The sequence below is a fragment of the Halichoerus grypus genome, chromosome 13, assembly GCF_964656455.1.
Source record: "Halichoerus grypus chromosome 13, mHalGry1.hap1.1, whole genome shotgun sequence".
Classification (NCBI taxonomy): Eukaryota; Metazoa; Chordata; class Mammalia; order Carnivora; family Phocidae; genus Halichoerus; species Halichoerus grypus.
Window position 1 is genome coordinate 39,476 of NC_135724.1, and position 18,752 is coordinate 58,227.

The 18,752-nt window shown below is 54.1% G+C and overlaps 1 protein-coding gene across 1 annotated transcript in view; it reads left to right on the forward strand.

Annotated features, from left to right (window-relative positions):
- The first annotated feature begins 4,669 nt into the window (after positions 1–4,669).
- The window catches only part of PARD6G (par-6 family cell polarity regulator gamma), an 86,217-nt gene continuing 72,134 nt past the window's right edge, over positions 4,670–18,752 (forward strand). The window contains exon 1 of the mRNA XM_036067829.2: positions 4,670–4,924. Within this exon, the coding sequence (XP_035923722.2) occupies positions 4,853–4,924 (72 nt within the window). The 5' untranslated portion in view covers positions 4,670–4,852. The remainder of the gene's footprint in view (positions 4,925–18,752) is intronic.

Genomic DNA, 18,752 nt, shown 5'->3' on the forward strand with positions numbered 1-18,752 from the left:
CAGCAGAGGAGGGAGGGGTGGGGGTGCTGGGGACCCGCTCCACAGCAGAGGAGGGAAGGGTGGGGGGTGCTGGGGACCCGCTCCACAGCAGAGGAGGGAGGGGTGGGGGTGCTGGGGACCCTGCTCCACAGCAGAGAAGGGAGGGGTGGGGGTGCCGGGGACCCGCTCCACAGCAGAGGAGGGAGGGTTGGGAGTGCTGGGGACCCCGCTCCACAGCAGAGGAGGGAGGGGTGGGGGTGCTGGGGACCCGCTCCACAGCAGAGGAGGGAGGGGTGGGGGTGCTGGGGACCCTGCTCCACAGCAGAGAAGGGAGGGGTGGGGGTGCCGGGGACCCGCTCCACAGCAGAGGAGGGAGGGTTGGGAGTGCTGGGGACCCCGCTCCACAGCAGAGGAGGGAGGGGTGGGGGTGCTGGGGACCCCGCTCCACAGCAGAGGAGGGAGGGGTGGGGGTGCTGAGGACCCGCTCCACAGCAGAGGAGGGAGGGTTGGGGGTGCTGGGGACCCTGCTCCACAGCAGAGAAGGGAGGGGTGGGGGTGCTGGGGACCCTGCTCCACAGCAGAGGAGGGAGGGTTGGGGGTGCTGGGGACCCGCTCCACAGCAGAGGAGGGAGGGGTGGGGGTGCTCCTGGGGTGGTCACTCTGATCCCATGAAAGTTAGAGAGCTAACAAAGGCCTCTTTTCCTGACTTCTAAGGATGGGACATTGGATCACCCATCATCAGTAGACAACAAAAGGTCCTTAAACTTGACCAAGCTAGAGGAGAGGACCGCCTGTGGGGGCTGGAAGAGGGATGGGCTGGGATCCTGAGCTTCTCCTGGAGGCCAGCATTCCCATATGCCCATGTTTCTCATCCTTGGCACCACTGACATTCTGCACAATATCGTACTTTGCAGTGGGGGTTGTCCTGTGCATTGTAGGGTGTTTAGCAGCTTCCTGGCCTCTACCTGCCATCACCATACCCTCCAGACATCACCAAGTGCCCCTGGGGAGAGAGGGTAGGAGTTCTGTTTAGGAACCCTGAACCTATCCTGCTGCAGAAACTCAGGCTCTGGCCTGCCCTGAGGCTGACCATGTATGCACACCTCCGCTCCTAGCCAGGCACTCTGGGGGGCAGGGGGCACTCCGGGAGGTGGGGCTGGGCTGGGGGGCGGGGGGCGCTGGGTCTCTGCTCCTTCACTGACTCTCCATCACATCTGGAATCAACAAGATGTGTTGACAGCTGATTCAGTGACTCACATGAGGGCATTTCTCTTCTCTATTATCAGAGTTTTAAAAACAATTTATCTGTATGTGTTTCATTATTAAATCCCTTTTCTTTCTGATGAAGATGCCTTTTGTCTTCATGTATTTAGCAGTTTGAGATTTTTAACTCTACTGCTCCTTCCATTGTGGATACCGATGACCGTAAGGTCAAAACTAGGGTTTTTGGGGAACACATTTTTCTGGGTCTACAATGTTTCTCTTTTGACTCTAAGGGACTTGGTCACCAGTTTTGGATGGATTATTTGAAGAGGATTAGGCCCCTCTCCATTTTCATTGTTAGCCTCTGACTGAAACCAGCTGCTCACCCTGCAACAAATGGTAAGGGTGTATCTCTGTGACCCGGGCCTCCGGCTCAGCCATGTCCATTCCCCCAAGGGAGGTGCGGCACTACGGGCCCCAGCCCTGCCCCAGGCCAGGCAGGAGACCCCTCCGACCACTTGTACTGGTAGAGCGCTTTTAGGTTCCCCAGTGGGGCCACATGCGCCGTGTCTTCTCACTACTGGGATGTTGCCAGGAAGCTGGGGGGGGGCACCGAGCACCCACCTCAAAAATAAAGAAACCTGAGGCTCAGGTAAGCCACATGCTCAAGTTCACCTGATGCAGGTCCTTTGTGGGATGCCTGCAGAGCACACAGTGCAATTACCAAAATTTCCAACACTCCAACACCTTTGCTGATAGTCTCCTCATTTAACTTCCTCTGAATCTCTGAACACTGTCCTGAGGCAGCTAGCTTAGCGATAACCAACAGAATGGCCATTAGGATTGTGTGTCCGGCCTATGTGTCCGTTGGGAGCCCACCTGCCAGCCAAAGAGAGCCCAACAACAGGGCCTCCCAAGGCTCCCGTGCTTGTGTGTCAGGCCAGCACCTGTGGGGAGGTTTTCAATCATGCTGCTGTGCGAGAAAGAAGCTTTTCCATCTTCAGGCTCTGCCTGGCCACTCCGCTTTGTCTACACCCAACTCACACACAAGCTTGAAGCCCAGAAGAATCACCTTCAGGTTCGCACTGGAGACTCAGGCTCCCTCCACATGCATTTCCTCCTGCTGACCATGCCAGTCAGCTTTGTAGAAAACTACAAAAATGGGGCACACAGCCCACGAGGGAATCTTGCTCAGGTGCAGATTCCGCTCAGGGTCTGAGTGGGGTATTGATAACAAGCGCTGGGCCTTGGACCACACTGGGCCACAGTCATGACAGAAATTACCTCACTTCCACCAAAGACAGAATCTTGTAGCTTCCAGCCCTCCCTCCTTATCTCCAGGCCCTGAGCTGGCCAGTGGTGCCCTGTACCTTCCCCATCACCTAGAATGCTGTTCATCTCCCATCAGCCCCTTGTCCCTGCTTCTTAAGAAGTCTAGGTGGGAGCTCTCCCCACAGCATGACCACTGTTCTCTGCAATTGGCAACAACAACAGACCTGCATGAAGTTTAGGGGATTTCTCTTTGAAAGAAAGTCAGCACTTCTGTGCACAGAGTGTGTATCTCTTTGACATTTAAAAAAAAATTCTACCTGGAATTTATTAAAATTTACATTGATAATAAACCATTATACAAGGCCTTTTGCAGCTTTCAGACTAGTGGACATCCTAAATCTTTTGTCTGGAATGGTTTCTTACTGACTTTCTGTGGGAACCTTTTGGCATTTTGCCTTAATTCAGAATTCTGTCTACATGTCTGGACCCCTGGCCAGACTGGTGTTTCTCTTATGGGTAGGACTGTAACTGTGGGTTTCTGCGGTTGTAGTCCCTGACATGTATGTAAGAGGATATTTAGTGAAGTGAAGTAAAAATTAAATTCAGAGTGATACTGTTTGGCAATCTGTGTTAAAGGATATGTGTACCCCATGGCATAGTAATTCCATTTTTTTGGAGTCAATTCTAATGAAATAATTAGAAATAAGTGAATTCAAGAAACACAGTATTTTATAAAAAACTGAATATTGGAAACATCTTGATTATCCAATAGTGGGATGATTAAAAGTTATGCCTGTATTCATATATGCAGCTCTTAAAAACCGTATTTCTTAAGAACACTTAATGAATATATTCCTTATATAACATAAGGTGAAAAAAGTAGGTTGCAAAACTGGTTAAACAGCATGAGCACAATTTTGTAAAATATATGAATATATATACAGAAAAAGGAACAGATAATATATACCAAAAGGTTAACAGAATTGATTGCTGACTAGTATAATTATGGGTGACTGTAACTTTTGTCTTTGAATTCTTTGTATTCTCCAGATCTCTTTTACAATGAATTTATAGTAACTTTACAATTATATAACTTATAAATTACGACTATTTAGAATATAATTCATAATAATTTTTAAACACCTATTTGTCCTGTCTTCTTAGCTCCATCACAAATTCCCGAAGATCTGAGGATTTTGGTTTCAGCAGCTCCTCTTCCAGACCCGCTAGAAAAGAAGTACTCAGTGACGTTGCTAACAATTGATTCCGTCTTTCTCCTAAGATACTCTTCTTTCTACCGGCCTCGCAGACTTCCTTCTCCATCAGCTAGGCCTAGAGGTGCTTCCGACCCTCTCCTGACTTCTACCTGTGCTAAAGTGTGCCTTAGGAGTTTGCCTCTTTGCAGAACCTTCGTCTAGAACCATTTACTACCTGTCAGCTAGTACAGACAGGTGTGGCCCGAAGGAGTCAGTCAAGCCTCCGTTGGTTCCCGCATCGCCCAGGAAAATAGCAAAAATCGGCCCAAATCAGCCCCCTCCCCTGGCCGCCCAGTGGAGGTAAACAAAATCACGGCGGAGGCGAGCATGAGAGAGAAGTTGTGGGTGCCCAGATGGGAATGAGACGCCCCGGGTTGATCCAAGCTTCTCTTCCCTGCTCGGGATTGCGCTGACAGAAGCGCGCACCTCCCGGGGCAGCAGCGGCTTCGGGGGCGGGGCGCTGGGGGCGGGTCCTTGGGGCGCGGGGCGGGACCAGGGTCCTCGGGACTCATGGGGCGGGACCAGGGTCCTCGGGACTCATGGGGCGGGTCCTCGGGGAATGGGGCGGGGATGGGGGCGGGTCCTTGGGGTGCGGGGCGGGACCAGAGTCCTTCAGACTCGTGGGGCGGGTCCTTGGGGCGCGGGACGGGATTGGGGGGCCTGGCCCTCGGGGGCGGGTCCTCGGGGCGCGTGGCTGGACGTGGGTCCTTAGGACTCGTGGAGCTGGTCCTCGGGGGCGGGTCCTCTGGGCGCGGGCGGGACAGGGGCCCCTGGAGCTTTGGGGGCGGGTTCTGGGGGGCGTGGGTGGGGCGTTGGCGGCGGGTCCGCGGGACGCGGGGCGGGACGTGGGTCCTTGGGGCTCGTGGGGCGGGTCCTCGGGGCGCGGGGCGGAGATTGGGGGCGGGTCCTCGGGGCGGCGCGCGCGGCGTCCCCCGCTCCTCCCGCGCGCGGCCCCTGGAGTCCCGAGGCGCGCGGCCAGCCCAGCTCGGGCCGCCGCACTCGGAGCGGCTGGGCGGCCGAGCTAGCGCGGGCCGGGCTGGGTCAGGGTCGGGGCCGGGGCGGGGGGCGCCGCCCCCAGCGTCCTCCTGCAGCCCCTGGAGCGAGGAGCCAGGGAGAAGACGAGGCTGAGCGGGGCCGGAACCATGAACCGGAGTTTCCACAAGTCTCAGACCCTGCGCTTCTACGACTGCAGCGCGGTGGAAGTCAAGAGCAAGGTAAGCCGGAGCCGGCGGTCTGCGCCCCCCTGAGAATGAATGAGCGCCCCGAGGGGGGGACTGGGCGCTGCGGGAGGTAGGGGGGCTGGCGACAACTTTGGAGTGCGGGCGCCGCCGCGGGATGCGCGGGGGTCCCGCCGCCCTTCCCGCCCCTGCACGGACACAAAGCCCGGCAGCCCGATGGGTGCCCCTGGAGCCCGGCGCTAGGAGGGCCGCGCGGGCTACGGACCCCCGCGGGAGCGGCTCTTTTGTTCCACGAGCGGGAGACGACCCGGCGCGCAGCACGGTGGAGGGGCGGCGTTTCCGGGGCGACCCGGGGGCTGCTCGGAGTGGGGCCGTTGGGGAGCCTGGGGGCCCGGGCCGGGGGAGGGCCGGGCCGCGCCTCCTCCTTCACTGCGGAGGAGCCTCGGAACCCGCGAGGGGAGAGCGGTAGCCGGCCGGGGCCCCCAGCCCCGCCGGCGCGCCCCAGGCCCAGGCTCTCCGGGCGCGCCCGGCCGGTGGCCCCTCCCGCTGCCCGCGCCCCGGCCCGAGCGTGCCCCAACTTGCGGGTGGCTGTGCGCGTTCGGTTAATTGGCTGATAGGATCTGGCGCTTCTGCCCTTTGCGGGGGCGGCTCCTTGGAGGCTGACGCTTTTGTCTGCGAGGGTCTTGGTTGCAGTTGTTCAGGGTCCCGGAGGAGGGGGCTCCTCGGGCCCTTCGCTGCTGCTGCCTGGGAGTCGGCCCTCTCGCCCTTTCTCTATGCCTCCCGCCTCCTGTAAAGCGAGGCGGAGAAGCCTGAGTGCTTGGAGAGGGGGTGGAGGGGGGGTGCTCAGAACCCCAACTCCGCGCGGGGCGATTGTGCCTAGGGAGCGGAGTCCAGCGGCCCCCCTGCCCAGGCCGCCCCTGCCGGTCAAGGAAGGGCCAAAGGGGTCCTTTGGTAAAGGATTTACAGGGCATCCGCCGAGGATGGGGGGCGGCTTCTCTGCAATGAACCAGTGAGTTGCAGGATTTCATTCTCATCTTGGGGAGACGGTCTTTTTATGAACTCCTCACTTCTCTTAAGATCGCAGCTTTTCCCCAATGCTAATTCTGTGACCCTCGCCCGGGACTCATCCCCTCTTTCGCCCAGGAGTGCCCCCACCCTCGCAAATCAAATGTGCCCGCTCTGAGTTATGTGTGGGAATGTGGCTGATCAGAGAGTGGCTCTTTGACCACTATCATAGGCACTGAGCACATGTGATGGGTCTTTTTTTTTTTTTTTTTTTTAACTTTTTAAGATCATCATGGATTCACAGGCAGTTGTAGGAAAGAATATAGAGATTCCCATGAATGTCCGTTCTGGTAGCGCGGGCTTGGTCGCGCACCTTCGTTGGATGCAATCCCTGCCATCTCCAGCAAGCACAGTGAACGTACAGAACGCTTCGAGCAAGGGTCCCTCCTGCTGCTCCTCCAGAGTCTACTTGATTTTAAGGGTAGATTGACTAACATTAAACACTTTTCCTGAGTCACACAAGCCACATTCCTCGTGCTCCGTAGCACGTGCACCTGGAAGCTGCCTGGTGACATGCACAGCTCCGGAGGATCTATCTAGAAGGATCGATCTGGAGACACTGCCCTCACCAGGCCTTATGCACAGCTGAACTGGTGGTACCATGCAGGCCGCTGGGAGATGGAGAGTAAGAGCCTGCCTTTGCGTCTCCTCCAGGAGGGGAGTGGGGGGCTGTGGATGTCCTGGCTGCCCAGCAGGCTGCCTCCGACTGCCCTACCCCCTTTGGCTCCCCAGTGAAGAAGGGTACTCAGGCTCAGGTTCAGATGCAGTGAATCTTCCCCTGGAGGTGAGGGGCAGGGCTGGAGTTTTGGTTGAATTTGGGAGTACCCCTGGAAGGGCCACACCAACCTGGGTGGGCCCTGCTGAGCTGGCTGGTTCAACACACACACACACACACACACACACACACACACACGCTGGCTGGTTCAACACACACACACACGCACACACACACACACACCATTTTGGATGATGGGGCTTGCCTTACTGTTTGTCCAGAGAGTCCACTTGGCTCTTCCCTCTGTACACACCCTCCCACTGGCCCCCTTAAAAATTAATATTTGCTACCCTGGAATCCATCTCTGCAGCTGCTGTTGTCAAAATACAGGAAGCAAAACTTTATGACAGTGATGTCTTTATTCACATTAAATGCAGCACCAGAAACCTGGGTTTGCATGTGGGGAAAATGGTGCTGGGGGTTGAGTCCAGCCAGGTCTGCCGCCTACTACTCTTTGGAACCTTCAGGAAAGTCCTTCAGCCCTTCAGAGCCTCGTTATTCCACCTGTAAAATGGGCATTGTTCCTGTTCTTCTTACCTCCCAGGACAAAATGAAGTGATGACTATGAACGCACTCTGACATCTACGGCCTGCCTGCAGAGGTACCGGTCAGTCCCTGCAGTTCAGGGTTCTGTGGAGTTTCAGAATATTGGGTCTGAAATTCACGTCTCATCCTCTCAGAATTTTGGGCCATGTGCCACAGCTAGTCAACTTCCCAAGCCCTGGGGACATTGTCTTTACCTGGTGGTTCTCCCCTGTCACACATGCCCTTATATTCCCCAAACGTTTCTGCTTTAATACTTGTGATTCATCTATTCCTCCCCAAACCAGCAGAATGCACTTGTGACTCCTCAGTTCTGGTAACGAGGCTGCCATTTTCCCATTTGCTTTTGACTTTTGCCTCTCCTCCCATAAGACCTGCAGTGTGGAGGGAGGGGCTGTGCACAGTTCTGGGGATGTTTCAGGCCCAGGGGAGCAAGTCTTGGCCCCTTGTAGGGGTAGCAGGAGGACCTGTGCTAGGGGAGGCCTCTACAAGGAGCAGAGGACTCCAGCTATGTGAAGGAGCATGTTACCCTCTGTCCGCAGTGTGCCCCCCGAGCCCCTGCCTTCTAGTTGGGCCTCACTCACGTTCTCTTAACCTGGTAGTCTGTTTGCTCTGGTTATGTTGCTTCCCCCACCTGACGTGCTCTCTGAGAATCCGCCCTATGCGCCAACCCTCTCCTACCAAGCCCATCCGATGCCTTCACCAGGCTGAGCTCCCTCTGTCCTCCGACCCCCGCTCATCTTATGGCCCTTGTCTCAGCACCGGCACAGCGTGATTATTCAGAGCAGAGACAGAGGACCATGTTTACACCCCCAGGCATGGCATGTCCACTGTGTTTGGGGGAAAGTCACTACGGAGGGTTTTGGTCCAGTGTTTGCTGCTTTGCTTAAATCGTGTTGGAGGCTTTTCTGGACTCTAAAGAAATACGTTGTCATTGCTGAAAATTTAGAAACCATATCAGGCACAAAATGGGGTAATTCTACCATCCAAAACGGAGCCACTCTTAAGTGTGGCTGCATGTCTTCCTGACCCTCTATATGCACATGCAACACATACATCTGTATTTTACAGAATCAGGGTCATATTTTATAGGCATGTCATGCTGTAGCCTGCTGTCCCCCTTCAACTTAACCCTACAAGTGTTTTGTCATGTCATTAGTATTTTTAAAGAATACCTGTATTCTATCTTATGTGTAAACCATAATTAATTTAGCCAGTATCCTATTTGGGTCATTTCCAATGTTTTCTATAATAAGCAATGCTGTGAAAAACATCTTTGTACTTAAACATCTACATAAACATTATATGCAGAGTATGTAGAGATTTGTTACATAAAGGATATAAAGAACTATTTCTTCAGGACAAATTCCTAGAAGTGCACTTACTATGTTAACAGTATACAGGTTTTGAAGACTTTGAGTATATATTGCTAAATCTTCTTGCAGGAAGGCTCTTGTGCAGATTTATGTACTGTTTCCTGTCTGTCCCTCTCTCTCCCCTCCCTCCCTGGGTATTTTCTTCTTTCCCGATCACGTAAGTGGAACCCCATCCCATTGTTTTCATTAGATCCTTAAATTATTAGTGAATTGAACATTTTTATATTTGTGGGCTATTCATCTATTTTTAGCTGCCTCTTTCTTTCCTGCAGTGTTAGTGTTCTTATTTTTTATGGAGTTATGGTAACTGCTTGACAACAGACTCTAGTCAGTGCTGAGGTAACAGTGATTTAAGCCTGTATGTTTCCCCTGGTCCTCAGACCCTATCTCTGGCTGAGGCTGTTGGCTGCCCAGTGCTGCAGGGACACGTCTCTCCATCTGGGGGGCTGGGGGCTGGGCCAGGCTCTCCCCATGGGGTGGTTGAGCACTTGCCTCCCGTGGGCCAGTTGAGAACTGCCTGACACAGTTTGACTCACCTGTGTGTGTCAGCTACACCCTCTTAAGATTCCGGTTCTGTATGTGTGCATGCCTGTGTTCAGACAGGTTGGGTGACTTGTTGTGGGAAGCTGCCTCTGGAGGGGACTCTCACCAGGGACCCAGGTAGCGACTGTCAGTTTGGTGGGTGCCAGTGATGTTGATGTGGGTCTCTGGCCTGGAAGCAACAGGAAGCCCTATGCACTCTCCCCAGGGGGGCACCCCAACTAGCCAGGGGTTCAAGCCCTTTCCTGGGACCCATGGCATTTCCGATAGAGAGTTCTCCCACCTTGAGGAAAGGAGTGTCAAGGATTGGAAGGTGCAACCATTCAAGGTATCAGAAGCTCTAACATTTGTGAATCATGTCTAGAATCATCCTGACCCTTTCCCATGAAGGCCCCTTCCTTCTGGAAGAGGCCTTCCAGACTTTTAGAGGCAAGCAACCAGTGAGCTTGGAATGGCGGTGACAGAAGCATCCGTGACCGCAGTGGTTAAAGGGAGCATCAGGGTTAGTGTCAGACTCGTTCAGCTGGCTGTGTGCATGTTTACTGGCTCGCCACTTCCTCTTGGCAAATTTCTACCTTCTGTGAATGTGGGGAGCAATGGCAGGTACCGTGACCCTTTTTAGCCCCAACACACCCTGCAACCTCCCTCTGCGGCTGCCCCTGGTCACGCTGGGGGCATACACGTGGCTGAGGCTGGACACTGCCCTCTGTGTATAGGTTGCACTCAGAAGTGTTTAAGATTATTTAACCATCTGCCCCAATATATAAATGTGTATACATGCCAGACACTGTTCTAAATATATTGCAATTGCAAATAATAGTTCATTAACCTCCATCACAACCCTGCAAGATGGGTTCTGTTATCTCCCCCATCATACGAGAGGAACACTGAGGTCCAGGGAGTTTTGTGAAGCCACCCAAGGTCAGAGAGCCCGAGCAGTCTGGCTCCAGAGTGCACGCTCTTTGCCACGAACTGTCAGTGGCCTCTGGGGAAGGAGGGCTCCTGATTCCTCTTCCTCCGACAGGCCCTGAAGTCCAGGTCCAGGTACTGACGCAGGTGTCCCTCCCTTGCCCTGTGCACAGTGAGACTGACCCCCCGGGCCTGTCTGGATCTAGAGCTTGTAAGCACAGCCCTTGTGCTTTGGGGGGAAAGTTCTATCCTTCGTACATCACCACAGCAGGTTCTGTGGCTTGGTGTCAAGGGAAGTCCTCTATTCAGTAGTTGTTCTTAAAGGTCGGATTCTGCCACGTGTTGATCCATTCTTGTATTCTTTTATGGAGCAACTACCATGTGCCACGTATAAGACATGTGCTGAGGGACAAAGATAGTCAAGGTAGACAGTGTCTCCTCCGTAGAGACTTACGACCCAACGAAGGTTTGGTCTGGTAAGTGAGAAGATCTGGGGGGGGGGGGGGTTCTTCATTCTAATATCCATAGTGTCACCAAATCACTACTGCACATCTCCTTGAGCTCAGAGGTTTCCACTGCCTCCCAGCTGGCAGGCCTGCCCACCCAGCAAGGCCAGTCATGATGCTCAGCCTCCAGGAACCGTTCCCGTCTGTTTTCCAGCCTCAGCAATGTCTAAGTCTGCTGCGGTTGCTTTGAGAGAAATCAGAGCACCTTCTCCCCTCATTGCTTCCAGAAGTAGCTGGGCTCTGGCCTCCACTTTTCCCTAGCTGGGGGCTCTCCACTGTACTAGACTGAGAGGCCAGCTCAGGAAACTAGCTGCATTTCTCAGTAGTATGCTCCAAGGAAGCACTCAGCATCTGAAGTGTGAAGAGCAATGTTCTGCATACAGCAGGTACCCAATAAATGTTGGCTGAGTTGAATTCAGCTAAGGAACAACTTGATTTTTCTAATAGCTACTAGTTCAGAAGTTGTTAGGATACTTTAGAAAAGAACTACTTTTTGAGGAAGGTGAGCAAGCTTGACTCCCTGATAAGATTATTCCCAGGGCACCTCTGAGAGGGGTCAGTGGCCTTGTCCCCTCCCTGCTAGTGCCGTGAGAGAGAGAGCAGACAGAAGTGGGGCAAAAGATGAGCTGAACAAAAAAAGAGAAACTTTTGAAGTCAAAAGGAAATTGATTTAAAAGTCCATGTTGAGGGGCGCCTGGGTGGCTCAGTCGTTAAGCGTCTGCCTTTGGCTCGGGTCATGATCCCAGGGTCCTGGGATCGAGCCCCGCATCGGGCTCCCTGCTCGGCGGGGAGCCTGCTTCTCCCTCTCCCACTCCCCCTGCTTTCCTCTCTCACTGTCTCTCTCTGTCAAATAAATAAATAAAATCTTTAAAAAAAAAAAAAAACAAAGTCCATGTTGCTGTTTCTGCAGTGTTGGTGTCTGCTGAGTTCCTCAGTGTTTGATTACAGGCTGGGAGCTCCAGGGGGCACAGCGCGTGGGTCCCCTCCCCAGAGCCAGCTCTGTGTGCATCTCCAGGAGCAGTGCTCATACCCCTTCCTTGTCAACTCTACGTGCTTCCTCCTGCAGACGCCCCTGCACAGCCCTGTGTTACCTACAGATAGGGTAGCAGGCCGAGGACACTCACTGTCACAGCTGTGACGTCAGCTACCTTCCCTGCCTCTGTTTGCCTGTCCCCTAATTTCAGTCTGTCCCAGGTTCCTGGGGTCCAGGGATGTGTCTCCCACATCCCCACCATCCATCTCTCTCTCTCTCTTCCCAAGGCTGTGTTCCTCACTGGGGCTCTGAGTAGGTGCTTGCTGGCAGGCTCCCCTCCTCATCCCCAACCAGAGCATCTGCTCTGTATTTTGGGGTATGTGCGTTGCATTTCACTTGGGGGGAGAAAAAAAGCTTTTGCTGCTTACAGAGTTTGAAAACCATGCAGGGCCTCATGCATGGCCCAGCCCTGTTAAATCCTTGGTTTGTCTCCTCCCCGTGCTCCGCGGGCTGACCTTCTTACAACCCGCCCCTGTCCTGCTCTTGCCTCAAGGCTGAAATAGCTGTCTTTTCAGGAGGCTGGCCAGACCTCCTGAATGTGGTGGGTTCTCTCCTGTGTGACAGTAACACTAATCTCAGGCATGCAGCCTGATGCAATGTTGCATGTTTGCATACCCAGATGAACACTATACAGATCAAAGTATGGAACATTCCAGATCCAGGAAGCTTCCCTCGTCCGCCCCCAGCGTAACCACCATCAGGGTCTCTGTCACTAAGGATGAGTGTGCTGGTTCTCGGATATGATGTAATGAGATACTCTTGTGTCCGAAGGGGACATTCGCCTGTTTAGATGGCACCCCAAGCTGTATGCATGTCCTTTGCTGGCTGCATACGTGAGTGCCTCTTCGGGGTGCTCATGCTTTTCACTAGCCTTTGCCGATGCTGCTGTACTCCCGTGCCAGGAGACACAGAGCTGGCCTGGGTGGTCTTGGTTATCCTAACCCACCACCCAGTGTGGCTGTTCTCGGCTCTAACCCTGGACTAGACTGGATTTGGGGGGAAGGGCTGCTGTAGGAGGTCTGACCATTTGGGAGCCCCGAAGGCCTTGAACTACAACTTATTAAGTGATTGTTGATTAATAAAATAATTCAGGAAGAGATTCTTTGTCTTGCAGAATTTAAGGTGCCCGTCACTGATGGGTGAAGGGGCTCTTACACTCCTTCATGTGGCTGCGTGGCTCCAGTTGCGGCTGTCGTGCCTTTCTTGGCTTTCCTTTAGTGCACACCAGCTTCCGTGGGCCCCTCTGGTGGGCCCGGCATCATGGTGAAGCTGAGACTCCAGATGAACAAGGTTGGGCCTGGGGGCTGCTTGATGGTCCTGGGGCATCTCATGCGCAGGCTCTTCAATGAGGATGGGAAATCTCCCTTCTAAAAAGTGTCTGAGCCTCACATGTAGAACGAAGACCCCATGAGCAGCCTCCAGCTTGGTGGGCTGTGGACACCTGTGGAGGAAAGCACTTTAGACCGCCTTCACCCTGGGAGGTTTGCCGTGTCGCCCCACAGCTCACCACTCTCACACACCTGCTGATGTTGACAAATCCTGTTGCAGCCACCTTTGGGGCTTTGTCTGCTCCTGCTAGAGAGTGGAGGTACTTATTCTCCATTTTATCACATCAGCATGCTTGCCGAAAGGCAGGTTAGGCATCAGTCAGTCTACAAGGCAGACCTCTCTTGGTTCCTTTGCCTCTGAGACAGGGCAGGGACAGACAAGGGGCCTCTTTTTGGGGACATGTGCTTCATGGAAGGACCCTGAGGTCCCTGGGTAAGGGCTCTTCTGTGGAAGAGAGAATTGTAAGGGCCATATGGCTGCCATGCTGGAGGGCTTTGGAGGCAAAAGTCACGTCAGTATCCTGTTCTCCACGGCACGGGGGCCTGAGCCACTGGCCCCCCACCCACTCCCTGACCTCACTTCCCTCACCGGTCTGCGATAATAACGGGGTGTTGCTATGGGACGAAACAAACTTCTGTTTCTGTAGGGTGGTCCCTCATGTGGAGGAGGAGGAGGCGCCCAGCCTCTGGACTCTGGTCACCTCAGGCCCATCAGCAGCTGTTCGGGTGCAGGCGTAAGGGGCGCAGACCCCAGCCTCACCGGAATGCACTCCTGTTGACTGGAAGGTGATGTAGGGGCTCTGCATGTCTGGAGAACTCCTGCAGGAAATGGTGTATTGAGGACCCCCCTCCACTCCTCAGGAGATGAGCTGCCCTGTGATCCCTTCTCCCAATGAGCTTGGAGTCGCCTGCCCTGTCCCCCCACCACACAAGCTGGGAGCAGTCTCCCAGGGGTGTGGCCCCGTTGCTTGTCTGTCAGCGGCACCTCTTCTCAGCCCAGGTGCAGAGGACTAGTCAGGGCACTGCTTTGAGAGTGGCCCAGTGTTGTACCATTGGGGACACCCCACACTTCCCCTTGGTTGTGTTTCTGGGAGGCACACGGTCTCTGGGCTCCCTCCCTGCACTGGGAGCTCGGCCAGCCTGGTGGGAGCCGCTGCCACTGGGTCACATCACCTCGAGGAGAGTCTGGGCGGGTGTGACCTTCTGTGTTCAGTTCCAGTGAAGTCTCGTGGTTACAGCTCCCCTTCCTGGAGCATCAGCTGTGCACTGGGCTTTCTGCCAGCCTGTGCATGGGCCCTGGAGAGGAGGACCCTGGGGGCTTGACCAGCCTGTTAGGTCACCTAACCAAGATCCCACCTGCAAGTGCAAAACCAGGTCTTAAACCCTCAACTGCTTCCCATCTGTTTCACATTATTTGCTGATCCCACCTCCTGGAAAATAGACAACACCTACCTGCCTGGACGCAGTCTGAAATTATATCCTCTATCTCTCCACCCCCCTCCCCGAACCTCCTAGACACTGGCTCAGGGCTGTGCTACTTCCTCAATAGCCCTCGTGCATCCTGTGAAACCCTCTCTCCCAGGCGGCCCCATGAGTTCTGAGCTGTGTGCACTCTCTGTTTGCTGGGAGATGGTGGGTCCAGGGAGAACCTGACCACCTCTCCCACTTCCTCCTCTTCACAGCTGTGTGCAGAGTAGTACTGGCGACTCTCCTGGTCCCTGGCACACCTGGACATGTCACTTAGCAGATGCCCCTTGAATTGCATGACTAGGGGTGCGTAGCAAAAGGGCTGCCTTTATTGTGTTTGCAAGTTTCAGTCTTTGAGAAGGGCTCAGACCACAGCCCTGTGAACGTCTGTGCATGATGCACCTTCTTCAGGCACTCTGGTGAACAGCGGCCCTTTGCTGGGACTACACTCTCAGGATGGCACATGTATTTGAGTCTCACAAAAACCCTATGAAAAATATGTTTTTGTCCCTTTTCTAGAAGGAGGAAATATGCTCAGAGAAGTTTAAATTATCGAGAGTCACACAGCCAGTAAAGGCGAGTCAGGAATTTGCACCTCAAGAGCCTTGTGCGTAATGAATGACTCTGCCCTCCCGTCTGTATTGATAAGAGACACCACTGGTCCAGACCCTGTCCCACCTCAGCCCATCCCCATCCCTGGAAACTGCCCCCTTTTTTGTGAATCGTGAGTTCGTACTGGGATGTAACCCCACTTCCTTGGGGGCCAGGTTCCAGGCTTCTACTGGAGTGGATTTCTGCTTCTGAGAAGTCCCATGAAGGCAGGGACAGATGAGAAACCTGGCCTTCACCTCCTGCATGCTCTGACGTCTGCGGTCCCTCCAGTCTGCCATCTCTACCTGTCATAGCAACCAGGTCTCCTGCACCTTGACCCTCAGCTCCTGGAGCAGCCCGGCTCTTCATCACTCTGCTCCACCTGCCGACAGTGCTCCTTCCTCCATGCTGTCGGGTTCAGGCGCCCCTTCCTACCTGGGAAGTCTGTTCCCGGTGGGGTATCCCAGTGTTTGACTTCCCACATGGAGTACTCACCATTGGAGCTCTTTAGCTCTTTTCTGCATTCCCTCTGGTATTAGCCTCAGTTCTTCTATTGAGCACCCTCATGACTGTGGTCAGGGATCGAATCCTTCCAGGTCTCAATCTCCTGGCCTTTAAAATGGGACCAGTGACACTTCTGGGTGGCTGTTAGGATTAGAGAGAGCTTGTACGCAAAGCATGTCACTGACCACACCTGCTCTGCCGTACTGGAAATCCCTGCCAGACAGAAACCGTAAACCCTGTTCCTAAATCTCTGTGTCCTCCACTCTCAGCCCTACCCCACATCTCATTAGCCAGTGGTGGGTCCACGGATCAGATCGCACGTATGAGCTGAAGAGCATGTATGTGAGCAGAAGAGCACACATGTGACCTGTAGCCCACATATGCTCACTGAGGTGACCCAGGTGCAGTGGGTTCTTAGTGCCCAGCAGCCTCACAAAGGATGTTCACCTGAGCAGTTCTGTGGCTGCTGGTGGCTGGCCATCATCACTCTGGATCAGGGTGTGTGGATGGGGCACAGGAAGGGGCCAGGCTCTGCTGTCGGCTCCACCCCATCTGACTCACAGGTCTGTGGCCTGATTTTAAAGTGTCTCAACATGTCAGCCAAGAAGTCATCGCATGGCAGGGTCCCACGCTCTGACAGATGCCACATGAGGATAACACCCTGTGCTTCCTGACCATTCCCTCAGTGGGAGCCTTCCCACAGTTTTCTCTGTAGTATGCACATGCACTCCTGCTCCTTGGCCCTGCCCCCAAACGGCCTGAGGTGGTTGCATGACTTTACAGAGTGGCACCTGAGCTCTTTCACATCCAGGGCTGTGTCCTCTCTCCACCTGAATATTTCTTTTCCTCATAAACATAGTTTGAATCAGGGCCTGTGTCCTACAGTTTCTTTGTGTGCATTTCTCAGTTTGTAATTACACATTTGCATGTATGATTACTCTCCCACCCTGGGCTCTCAGACAGCCATCAGCCCCATGAAGACACTCAACACAGGCACTGACTGCCCCCCATATCTGGCATTCAATAAGATTTTGTTCAAGGAACCAACACTAAGCAACAGCCCCTAGCAGTGACTAGCAAGATGCACGCTGGGATATGTACAACCCTGCTTTTCAGACTGATGTGCGCACGAGTCCCTGGGACTCTAGAGTAGAATTCCGACTCCCTCCCTAGGCCTGGGGCCTGAGGTCATGCATCTCCAGCAGGTCCCAGGTGACAATGATGCTGCTGGTTCAAGGGACACACGCTGGGGAGGTCCAGCCCCAGAGAGCCTGCTTTCACTGGCCACAGGGGGTCCAGGGGTGCACGGCTCCCTGGGCTCTTGGCTTAGGCAGTAGTCACAGCCCTGGGCTGGGCCTTCTGGCTTTGCTCCGTGCTGCGCCCTAAGGGTCACACTAGATTCAGCTTTGCCTTATATTCTCTCACTTCCCAACCCCTTCTAATATTTTAAAAATATTTTTATTTATTTATTTGACGGGGGACAGGGGCACAAGCAGGAGAGAGGGGCAGAGGGAGAGAGAAGCAGACTTCTGAGCAGGGAGACCAATGCGGGGCTCGAACCCCAGACCCTGGGATCCTGACGTGAGCCGAAGGCAGACGCTTCACTGACAGAGCCGCCCAGGCGTCCCTCTAACACAGCATTTCTGTTGGCTTAATTATATTTCATCCCGCGAATGTGCTTCCTCTGGTGAAAATTTTACAGTTAACAGTTTTGACAACTGTAAATATTTTGGTGAATGTTTTCCTTGAAAATCTGTTTCTGATGACTTCCCCTGATTCCTCTCGCCTTAGGGACCTGGAGGTGGGACCTGGGGGGAGGTGCCGAGGGGGCGGGGCCGAGCTGGAGGCGGGGCCTCGCCGGCAGCTCATCAGGGACGCCTCCGCGGGGGGCGGGGCCTGGGACGCCGGGTCCCTAAGGCTGGGCGGGGAGGTGCCCTGCAGAGAGAGCTCAGAGAGCTGCGGGGATAATCTGCGTGGATAACCAGGGTAACATGAGTGCATCATTTTAAGTCTGCGTTTATCGTGCGTGAAAGGACAAGTGGGCCGCTGGATGCCCCTCGGGAGTATCTTTTATCCAAGATAAAGAACCTATTACACTAGGAGGTGACCCTAGGAATGCCGGGTGCTTCAGCCTCGGGCCCCAGTCAGTGGGTGTCAGTATGAGACTTAGTGTCTAGTACCCTCCTTGACCCCTCAAGATCACAGCAGTTTCAGGATAACTGCGGGGTCTAGCCCTGAAGGGTTTTTTTCAGTAAAACACTGTTCTGGTAGTAATCGTTGTATTAATACAGTGATCAGGAGTAGAGCGGCTGCGGCTGCAACCTGCGCTGTGTGGGAGCCTTCACAGCGCCCGACATTGCAGACAGGCTGAGGGGGTTGTCCCAAGTCCCCGCAGTCCCGCGCAGTGGCGGAGGAGGCTGACCCATCCCGGACTGCGGGAAGAGACCCAGGGGCCCTTGTGCTGTGACGGTCTGCACTCCCGCGTAGCTCCCGGCAGATTAGGGAGCACACTCGCCTGCTTAGTGTATTCTGTCCTTTCTCCCATGGCACGTTGACCAGCTTCTAACTACTATATGATTTACCTGCATGCGTCATTTTTACTGTTTGCTACCTGTCTTCCCCGCCAGGACGTAAGTTTCATGAGGACAGGCCTTTTTTCTGTTTGGTTCACTCACTTACCCAGTATGTAGGAGATACCTGTTGCTTAGAGCCACTCCATACATATTGATTAGGTGATAAAAGCAGGAGGCATGCATTACGCTAGTTATTCAGTAAATGAATTTTGTGTGCCTACTATACTCCAGGGTCCGGGGCGGGAGGGGGCGGGATAAAATGGAGACCATATTTTTCTTTTACAACTGCAAAGCCCAATGCAGGAATATATTTGTTTGGTGAATAAGTTCCTACTTCGTAGTTTGGAGGAGGGAGTTCAAGTACAGACACATGTGTCACTTGATAGGACACTTTTGGAGGTGTCCTGGTGCGTGGTGGTTCTTGGAGTCACGCTCTGGTGAAAGGGAGCAGCAAGAGTGAGTGAAGCTTCTCAGACGTTCTTCTCTTTAGAGTCAAGGAAGGGATCTGAGCTGGGAAGCAGGTGGGACGGGGCCTCAGAGCCTCTCGGGAGAGTCCATCTGCCTTCAGCAAGCGTGTGGTGCCTACTGCATGGTCACTAGTGGAGGGCACAGCCTAGTGTCACTGACCCAAGGGCTCCCACCTGATTTATCCCG